The following is an 11,211-nucleotide window of genomic DNA, read 5'->3' on the forward strand; positions in this document are numbered from 1 at the left end:
CATTATCTTTATAACTCTTATTATTGACTTTGCAAAAAAATGAAATAAGCTTACAATTTGGTTTGTGTCGAGGAAGATCTTGTGGGGACAAGAATCTCTTTGATACATGTTTTGTTTCAATGCCATGTTTGAATCCTTGATTCTTTCTTTCCAACGTGATATAAATTCATTGGTGGTGGCTGATCCTCTTTGCTTTCTTTTCTATAATGGCTATAGAAAAATCAACCACCCCTTCGACATTGTCAAGGGATTCCATGCATTTTCTACATCAAGTATGTTATAGATTGTAATCATTTGGACATTTGAAGATGGTCTTCTAGATCATGTTGCCATATTTGGGAATGCAAGAGCGCAAATAGGAAATGGCATTTGGTAGTGATGAGAGTGCAAAAAAGTGATAAAATTACGCTGTGTTGTTAAATGTGGGAAACGTGGAGTTGAAAAGTATAGGCGGGAAATGTACATTTAAGCCTTACAAAAATGTTAAATGCTGACAACATCTGGCATACGAAAAGGGAAAGAAAGAGAGAGAATGTCCATTTTGGTTCTTTTTTTAGAGCAAAGAAATCTGCCTATTTTCGTTTTTTTTTCTCATTTTTGTTACATTTCTACGTTACGTAGACTTGTTGCTCATTGGTTGGGCATCTATTTTTCTTTTCGCTAAAAGGCCCAAGAATGAGTCTCATTTTTCCCTAATGTTAGACCATTTTTGTTGTGAAGAAGAAGAACAACAATTTTTAGCCTCTCATCTTGTGTGTTCTCTTCTAGGGTTTGTGAGATTGTGTGTGTGTAGAGCTCAAGCTCTCTTCCTCCCTTCATCTTTTCATGGTTTCAGAGCTTGGTTCATTCTAAGAAGTTGAGAGGAAAGTAAGAGAAGCACAAGAAGCGGTACAAGGAAAAGAGCTTCATTACCTACTCTTCCCCCTTTGTGTTGGCTACTACTAGACCCTTGTCGCAGCAGCTCTTCAGGAGGTACCAGCAAACGAACTCCGATTGAGGAGCTTTCTTCACAAGAGAGGAGCTTAAGGGAAACTATAATGTCCTTTAGAAAAAAAAATTCATGTCGAAAATGCATTTCGGGTGCGTCTGGACCTTCGTTTTTTAGTTTGCAGGCATTCACAGGCACCACGAGTAAGTTTCGATTCTCTGTAGAATTCTATTTTTGGTACTACAAGAATGGCAATTGGTTATGCAGACACTGTGTGTACTGCAAAGAGTCTTACAGCTGCTATTGGTGGGTGTATGTATTCAAGTTGAGGTCGCTAGTTGTGACAGTATGGGTGTAGCATAGTAGCACTACTGTAAAAGAATACAAGAGCTTATGCCGGTCAAACAAGAGTGCTATTTTTGGTGAGTTTTTGTTGTAGACAAGATGTCAAATGATGAAATTAACCAGATTATTACAGAGAAACTTGACAAGAACAACTTCCATTCTTGGAGGTTTAGATTGATAAATGTTTTGATGTGAAAAGTCTATTGGGATTACATTGAAAAGTCTATTAGGATTACATTTAAGGTGAACATGAGGAGGCACCAGAGATATCGGAGATTAAAAGAATACAAGAATTGAAATCAAGGAGCAAGGAAAGTCATGTATTGGCTTTCTATTAGCATGCAAGACACCATGATTGGGTGCCCATATATACAGGATGCCAAGTCACCTTAAGGAGGCATGGGACATCTTGGTGAAGCTATAGGAAACTAACACACCAAGGCACGAAAGATTAAGTTGAAGAATGAGCTTCATACCGTGGAGAAGAAAAACATGTCCATAAATGAATATGCCTTGAAGATAAAGGGCATTATCCCTTGCATCTATTGGTTTTTTTATGATGATATGATGATAAGGTGGATGTATGTCTATGTGGTCTCGGGCCACAATACAAGGTATTCAAGACATCTATTTAGACTCGGGAGAACATTCCCAACTTTACAGATTTGGTGTCAATGCTGATCATTCAAGAAAAGAGTTTGGGTGAAGACCAGTCTTCACAAAACAAAAACAGTTCAGAACAGTAGGCCTTCTACACAAGTTCAGGTAGAGGACAAGGTAGAGGTTATGGATGTGGGCAAGGTGGTGGCCGAACAGGTAATTAGAATTATGGTTAGTAGTAGCAGTAACAGTCCTATGATTCACAACAACAACACACAGGTGGAAGAGGTTAGTTTAGAGGCAAGGGGAGTCAAAGAGGTCATGGTAATTGGCAAAGGTAGCATAATGATACACAAGGCTGTTTTTACTGTGGTAAGCCTAGACATGTGCAGGAAAATTTCTATAAGAATCAAATTGGATAGTGATATGATAGTTTTATATTGAGTTGGATTTTCACTTTGGTATTTAAGTACATATTACTAATAGTTTGATGAGGAGTAACACCTATCCAACTTGGCTTTTCTCAGCTGGCTACTGTTGAAATATGTGGATCAAGTGCTAAGCTATGGTGGATCAAGGTACAATAACAAATCTACGAAAATAAGATTAATTAATACTTAATTCAAGATTACTATAATCAAGACAATGGATTCAAAAAAACTCATAAACTCCATAATCTCTTAACATTATCTTGATCCAAGTACATCCTTTTATAGCTCTCACGGAGCTCCCAACTCACAAGATGTGTGCACCTAAGTGCCAACCATGTGTCCATAAATGCTCACACTACATGTGCTCCCTTGCACTTTCCATGTGCTACCTTTTTGACCTTTGACTTCACCTTTTACAAATGATCATACAAATCAACCTTTGCCAATTTATCCTTAGTCTATCCTTTTCTAATGTGTGTACTCCTCCCCTTGCTCTATTCATGTTGCACACTCACACATTGTTTTTCTCAACACCTCCCCTCAATGTGATGAGGGTCTAACACCTAACATGTACTCACCTGACCTACACTCCATACTCATATGGGTGGAGTGGTCCATCTAGGTTGCTCTATGAGCTACAATGTTAGCTTTGTCTTGACACTTTACACACTCAGAGAGTGGGGTTACAACCAGCAGTTAGGAGCCATCCATTTCTTTACTAGCACCCTTGGTGCCCTTCATTTGTTGGGCTCTTTGACCTGTTCTCCACCTTTGACTCAAAGGCTTTTAGCTTGTTCCTTTTGCTTGTGGACGAATCAGTGGCTCTTTCCCATTTCTTTCCCGAGAGCTCTTTCTTTGCTCTCACACACTTACTCCGCACGTGCTCATTTGGCAGCTTTTCAAAGGTTACATTATTTTTCAAATCTTGGCCACCACCAAAGGTTACATTATTTTTCAACTCTTGGCCACCACCATGAAATTGCCTGCTCATATTAGCGGCATTTACAAAAATTACATATTTTTGTTGAAAACATTTTGTTGATGAAGATCTCACATACAATGCACATATTGTAAATTCCAACTCAATGTTCCAACTCAATGATAAGCATTTCAATAATGCCCAGGATGATCTATGCGATGCCCGAATTAAAAAGGCCATTTTCATGAATTTTAATTTATGCATGTGAACATCTCTTACAGCAGATGGCTCGTTTACACCACACCTTAGGAGCTTTAATTTTTTAATTAATTTCTTTAGAGATTTTCTCTGCCGCCTAGATCGTATCGGCTGCTAGTTGTGGCCATTCCTCTTCTTTCTGCTACCCTCGCCATCGCTTGCTTGTTTTGCAAGTTCACCGTAGCTGCCTCATACTGATGTTTCATAGCTTCTAGCTCTGCTTGCCAGTCTTCAACTGGCTGCTGTAAAGGTAGCATGCTCCATCTCGCCTATCTCATTTGGAGATCTCAATAGCACCCTGCTATGAGAGGCGCCCACTACACATGACCACTAAGATGAAAATGTTCCTGCTGCGCTATGATCTATAGTGCCTCTACTCTGCTAACGGATTGTGTGAGCTCTTGTTCGTCGCCTTCCTTTGCTCTTGTAGTGCTGCTTACGGTTGAAGCACTAGAAATGCTATCTATCACCAAAGAAACAACAAACAATTCTAGAAATCTTTTGGCCTAAAAAAAATCAAACAACAAACAATGCTAGAAATCCTTTGCCCTAAAACATTTGTTAATGCCTTACTCTAGATACCATAGACTTGGCCACCATGGCTATGATACCATGTTGAAACATGTGGATCAAGTGCCAATCTATGGTGGATGAAGGTACAATAACAAATCCATGATGGGAAAGAAGATTAATTAATACTTAACTGAGGACTATTATACTCAAGACAATCCTCTCCGTATAGTTCAAACACTGAACATTCATGATGGGTCCTCCTCTTCCCCTACCTCTTAAACCATCTCTATCTCCTATGCTAGGAGCATTTATGCCCCCTTTCAAGAGATTCAAATTCAGATTCTCCATATGCTAAGTCAAATGCTTGATTCCTTGTATGAGCTGATTTGTGACCACTGGGACCATGACTCAAAACAAACTCATAAACTCCATAATCTCTTCACATTATCTTGATCCAAGTACATCCTTTTATAGCTCTCATGAAGCTCCCAACTCACAAGATATGTGCACCCTAGTGCCAACCATCTATCCATAAATGCTCACACTACATGCTCTCCCTTGCACTTTCTATGTGCTACCTTTTTGACCTTTGACTTCACCTTTTACAAATGACCATACAAATCAAACCTTTGCCAATGTACCCTTAGTCTATCCTTTTCTAATGTGCATGCTCCTCCCCTTGCTCTATTCATGTTACACCCTCATAAATTGTTTTTCTCAACAGCTACCCTGTCTTTTATTGCCTCATGTGAATTCATGGTCATATGCAATATCAAACACGGCATGGGTTCCTTTCAAATCCAACCATCTAGCCCGTCCTGATCCTCGAACAGTTTGACCCAAGTTTAATAATCTATCTTGAGGGAATTCAACCATGTTGAAATCTCCTATGAGGATAAGAGGCTCCACAAAGTGCATCATAGATTTCCATAGTTTTGCTTTGGAGATAGCCGGCCTCGTTGCATAGGCAGAAACAAGAATAAACTTCAGATCATTCTATTCCAAATATACTGCAACCCATCGTTTTTGAGGATCAATTTCTTGATGTTTGTAAAAAGTTATGCATGAGTTATGGATACCTAGAGATGTGCCTCCACCTCCCCTGATTGTGGTTAGAGATAGACCACACATGTTGTTTGGAAATCAGCTCCAAATTTTTCTTAAGGAGTCATCTAACAGCTTTTACTTCTCGAAGACAGATTATGTAAGCTTGGATGTTTGCTTGATACATCCAATTTTTAATTATTCTGGCTCGATTCCCACATCTATTAAACCCTTAGTGCTGTCCAAGATGATATTGAAATCTATCATATCTTTTGATTTTGGGGCTTAGCCTCTTCTTGTGTTCTTTTTTATGTGGGAAGCGGGGAAGCCAACCCTCCAACCTAAGATTGTCTTCTCTTTAGGGAAAGCGAGTCAACTTTGTTTTGGACAGCATTTCTAATATTTCGCTTGACCCACAGCCAGTGATGGCGATTTTTTTGTTTCCCCAACTGTTAAAGATACTTCTTTACCTTGAGAGGGGTAAGGGTCAAGGTTAATCTGGGAGGCATCTTGGAAGTCCATTTCCTTAACCTCTTTTTCCAGGTCACTATCCTGGATCTGAGTGTTAGGGACTTCTTCATCCTCCTCCTCACTTGAGGAATCTTTTGATAATCTGTGTGGGGTCTGAAATATCTACCAGTAGAGGGGAGAACCTGTTGAACTTCTTCCTTCTTGGTTGTTCCAAAAGCCTACCGACGACGATGGTTCAAGGAGAAGTTTAATTAAGGTATGTAGATGCATCGACAGGTTAGGAAGCTTCACCCAAACAGGGCAAAAGGGTTGGTTTTGGACCAACAGGGGAAAAATCAGGAGACCACAAAAAAAGGAAAAGGGGAGAATTCCTAAGGACCCATTGGCCAACCCCTAGAGCGTTGAGAGCCATCCCTTCCTCTCTAAACAAGAAGCAGAAGTAATTATTTGGCGAATGCTCAGTATGGTCTGCTATGAGGCCTTGAGCAGACCAGTTATTTCTTATCTAGGTCTTCAACACCTCTGCTGGAGGTCGTGGACCATAGCATAGAACTATTAGTGCTCTGGTCTGGTAAGTTCTCTACCACTCCTGAACCAGATTAGTAGGGGGAGTGATAGAGAGCTTACCGTTTATGTGTGCTGAATCTTCTCTTCTATCATTTCCAATGCCTCTGTTCTGGTGATGTTGGGGTATAGGTTGATTTGGGCTCCGCTTGGCTTCTTCAAAAGGGCTCCCTTGAGCTGCATCATTTCTCTCTCTGTCAGATAGAAGAAGCAGCATTTGGCATCCTCCATAGTCCTCCTCCTTTGGCGTCCTCCATAGTCCTCCTTTTGGGGCTCTCGGTTGGGCCATCTTGATTCCCTATGGCTTCGTTAAGGCGCAAAGGGTGCTATAGACGGGTTGTGCCCTAAAATCGCGTATGGCAAGGAAGAGAAGAGACTATTGTCATGTAGTGAAGCGGGCGACAAGTGTGACGGTTGGAACAAGGGGTTTCCAGAAAGAGGGGTAGTTTGCATGTCCACCATGTGACTCGCATGTGGGAAAAGGAATCTCGCCGCCTGGCGCTGCACCCTCTCTTCCTCTCATGATGAGTGAGGAGTGGGATGGGATATTCCACATGGGGCTCTTGAAGATGAAGATCTGGCTCCTGAGGATTGAATTGGATGGTATTGATGGGACTGATGTGCTGCTCCTTGTTTTTGGCGCTTACTCTTGTGGGTGCAGTTCTCAAAGGAGTTGGTTTCATCCCTGTCCTCGGTTTTCGTGCGGCCATCGGGACAAGGGAAGGGCCTCCCCCACTTGTGGGCATCGTAACCAGACAAGATTAGACGTGTAGTTAGAAGGAGAACGTTCTGACGGGTTTCCGTACATTACATGTTCTCATTAGGGCAGTTTTCATACTCCTGCAGTTTGAAAACTGTAAGGGTTTGGGAACCTTACAAGATTCGTCGAGAACTGAACTACTAAAATTAATGCGAAGACAATGGTAACCATAAAAAAACAGGTATCAGGTCCCTTATTGATGACAAGCCTCCTGCTTGGCTGATTTAAGCTGGCTGCAAAGTCCTGGAAGAGGGAGTAATTTTCAGATTATTGGGCATTCCCATGGGATTCAAGGTCACCCTGAAGCAAAGATGGATGTGGGTGCTAAACAAGGTGGAAGAGAAACTTACCAGAAAATGCACAGATGGCAGAAAATGCATCTAAACTTGGGGGGTAGAAAGATGGTAATTAACCACTTCATTATCCCTTCTATCATCTACTTTCTTAGCTGCTGTGGAGACCGCCAGAGACTCTGATCTACAGCAATTCATAAGGCTATGGAGGAACTATCTATGGGGAGGGGACCCATGGATTAGGAAAATCCCTAAAGTCAGGTGGGAATGGTGCTGTCTGGAAACAGGTAAAGGCGGCCTTGGAATCAAAGACGTGTCCAATCTGGCTAATAGAATGGGTGCCAAGTGGGTGCTGAGAAGCTTTCTCTACCCCTCTAAAGACTGGGCCTGGTTGATCACTAGAAAGCTGGAACAATTCCAGCTTAAATAATTCCCCAAGTGGAAGAAGCTCCCCCACTCACAATTATGGCGAGCAAATACTTGGTGAAACCGGTTGGCAGCCAATTGGTCCATTCGCTTTGGTCTGCTTGGAATGCTATCAAGACTGACCTTATCCTGTTTGAGAAGCCTAGCTACACATGGGGGGGGGGGTACACGGGATAGACTCTATCTGGTGGCCAAGCATTCCCCTCCCCCCAATTGATAATGCCCAAGCTGAAGCGGCTTTGAGAATGCACGGGAAAGGAATATGCTATTGGTGGGATATTTGGGACAGAGACATCAATGCTTGGATGTCCAGAGCTGATCTGATAAGAGATTATAATGTCTCATATGCAGAATTAGACCTTATTGGGATAAGAATCAGATTATGGCACCAATCGGACACTTGGCTGCTTTCGATTAAAGATATGCCAACGCACAAAGCTTTCCAATGGAAGAATAAAAAAGGACTTCTCCCTATTCCCCCCAAACAGAGGACGGATCCTATCCATTGCACACTAAACAAGAGATGGGGAATCCTTCTGGACAGAATGCAATGGTATTTTCTCTTTGACAAGCTATGGAATAAGTATGTGGAACCAAAAAAAGTGTGCCTAGCTTGGTTGGTCATGTTCAAAGCTATTTGGACCCAGCTTAAAGCCTTCAGACTTAACATAGGGGATGGGAAGTGCCACAGATGCAAGGAGGTGGACGATGACCTGCACATTTTCATGCATTGCCCTATTGCAAAGAAATGTTTTGAGTCATTGGCCAAGTGCATTCAGCTATGGAATGGCTACACCCTCGGCTGGAAAAACTTGTTACTTGGAGAAGGCATCGGGAACTATGGGTTGTCCTGAGAACCGAAATGTTATGGTGCTTATGGTTAAATAGACTTGATTCCATTTTTAATAGTATGCATACTAACAATTTCAGGCCGAAAGAGAACTTGATTCATGTAGGTGAAAGATGCATACAAAGAAGGTTGAAAGACATGGACTCTAAGCTTCATCGGCTGCATGAAAAAGCTAAAGAAAAGCAAGTGGATCAGATAACACAGCAAATTCAGGAATTGTGGAAGATGAGAGAGGCCGTCATCTCCAAGGATGTGTTGCTCATCAAAGCACTCTATGCCTTTTGAAAGTCACACTCACGAAAAGAGGGAAAAGCTGGTTTCACAGCTAGAGAAACTTCTCAATTAAGTCAAGGCTTGCGGAATTGTATGTCATGTGCATAGACTCTGGTCTCATTAGAGTTCTGAACATGTTGTAACCTGTCTCTTTCTAACTTCTTAATATAAGCAGCCAGTTTTTTCGAAAAAAAAGAAATCCAAGGAGTGAAATCTTCCTCGGTATAGCGATGAACCGGTTGCACGCTGTAATTAGGATTTAACGCCGTGGTCACCTTGGTTGATGAGGCGAATTTCAAGCAATAACTGCGGCGGCACAAGTCCACATGGCATTTGCCCACCTCGTGCAAAACCTATGCTTATTTTGATTGGCTGGAAAAAAAATATTTTTTATCGAGCAGGGATATAAACATTTTGGGGGCTTATTACAGAAATCTAGTCATTAAAATGGGCTTTCCCACTGCCGAGATAATTATCTGGGCCCGGACACCTTTTTCTTCTGGAAACTACGAAACTACATGTACACGCGGGAATCTCTGAGTATCTGGAAGGGGCAGGTGGCGGTACTGGATTGGTGAATATTCTCTCCAAAATAACCAGAAAGAGCAGCGCTTCAAAGAATCACCGCTGATTTGGAGATTCGGTGGCCCCCCACAACGATCCTAAACTGGAGCCCACCATTTTTTCTTTAAATTTTTTATTAAATAAACCTTTTCTAACCTTCAGTAAAATCCTCTCTCTTTCTTTTTTTTTAAAGGATGGATGTATTAAATACAATATTATAATACGTTCATGTCAGACATTTATATTTACAGGATATTTTTATTATCTACTCTGGCTAGGCCGGTAATTCATTACATAGCAACTTATGCAAAAAATGATTAAATGCTAAATAGGGTTATAGAAACCGTTGATCAAATTTCAATATAATTGTTTGGATATGATAACTGGGCGGTTTCTATTATATGAATTAATTCTATCTGGATCTAATTATATAATAGATGATACAATTTATGGGTGTTTTTATTTCGAATAAATTTAATCTATATTATATATATGATGAATATATATATATATATATTATGTTACTCGAGGCTGGGTTTATCGAATTTTTTGAATTAATGACACAATAAATCCTACGAGAGGATGAAAGAATAAAAATAGAAACGAGATGCGCGGTTGCTTCCAGAAGCCGTTGGTCGCTCTGCAAGAAGACGACCGAGAGCGCTGTTTCTGCGTCTCCTCCTCTCAGGGCTGCTGCCTGCTTCCATAGCCTGCACTAATCAATGGCTCCCCTTGTTGGCCCTCACAACGACAAGCATGAAGAGTTTTACGGCAGCTGGACCAAGACCCAGGAGGATCTGATGCAGGAGCTCCAGCAAGCTCTGCACAGTGATATGAAAGAGCATGAGCTCCTGCAGGTGGTGCAGAAGGTCGACGACCACTATGACTGTTACTACAAAGCTAAAGAGCGCGCTTGCCACCACAACATCCTCGAGACTGTCACCCCCCCTTGGAGATCCCCATTGGAGAAAGCTTTCATGTGGCTCGGTGGCTGGCGCCCTTCCATGGCCTTTCAGTTAGTGTATGCTCTTGCCGGAGAACAGATTGAAGCTGAGTTAGCTGAATTCCTCGACGGTGTTGACACCCCAACTTTTGCTTCTCTCTCTTCCATACAATTGTCTGAGATTAGTGAGCTGCAGACATCAACAAATAAGCAGGAGGAGAGTTTAGGCCATGAGATGGCAATGTTGCAGCAGAGCTTTGCAGATCAGCCTCTGCTTACCTTGGCCCAAGCTGATAGTATGGTGCAAGGGGGTTATGGGTCTCCACCATCTCCCCATGATGATGATGATATGGATGATGCCATAACAGAGAAGCTCACTACTCTGCAGGAGATCTTAACAAAAGCAGACTCTCTCAGGCTAACCACTCTCAAGAAGGTTCTGGATGTCCTGGACACCTATCAGAAGGCCCAGTACCTTGTCGCCGCAGCGAAGCTCCAAGGCGCTGTCAGACACATTGGACAGAAACTGAATGGAGAAAGCTAGGTCCTTGCCAAGGTGAAAGACTCTTGATCTTAAGGGATGAGGTTAATACTTTCTGCAGTTCTTAGCCTGTAGTGGTAAAATAGAGTGCTTCTTTGAGGCCATTATTTTGGGCCCTCTTTTAATGCTTCCCAGTTGAGTGCCTCTCATGGAAATGGAGATTGCTTTCTCCATTTGAAATAAATGTACTTGGATTTGAACAATACTACTGGCATATCTTTATTGCAGTAGTTATAATTATGAAGAACATTGTAAATTGCATTTAGACTTTAAGAATGACCTAACTTTATCCTTTTTATATTTTAATTGCTTCAGTTGATAATGTACTCCATCTTGTCATTTCATTGTTAGTTGAACCTGTATAGCCAGGGTTGAAAGGAACCTGCAAACTCGATACAATGGACCTCTGCTTTATAAGAAAACTAGGAGAAATGGGTAAGGAAAGAAACATACATAGCCAAATGATCTCTTTTTTAGTAGTTGAAATA

General features: G+C 41.5%; 1 protein-coding gene across 1 annotated transcript; it reads left to right on the forward strand.

Moving 5' to 3' along the window:
* The first annotated feature begins 9,944 nt into the window (after positions 1-9,944).
* Positions 9,945-10,957, forward strand: LOC147604540 (protein DOG1-like 3). The gene has a single exon (XM_086794854.1). The coding sequence runs from the start codon at positions 9,962-9,964 to the stop codon at positions 10,724-10,726; it is 765 nt and encodes a 254-aa protein (XP_086650980.1). The 5' UTR covers positions 9,945-9,961; the 3' UTR covers positions 10,727-10,957.
* Positions 10,958-11,211: the final 254 nt, after the last annotated feature.

The sequence above is a fragment of the Cibotium barometz genome, chromosome 61 (genome assembly GCF_041138505.1).
Source record: "Cibotium barometz isolate CiBa-2024 chromosome 61, ASM4113850v1, whole genome shotgun sequence".
NCBI classification, from domain to species: Eukaryota; Viridiplantae; Streptophyta; class Polypodiopsida; order Cyatheales; family Cibotiaceae; genus Cibotium; species Cibotium barometz.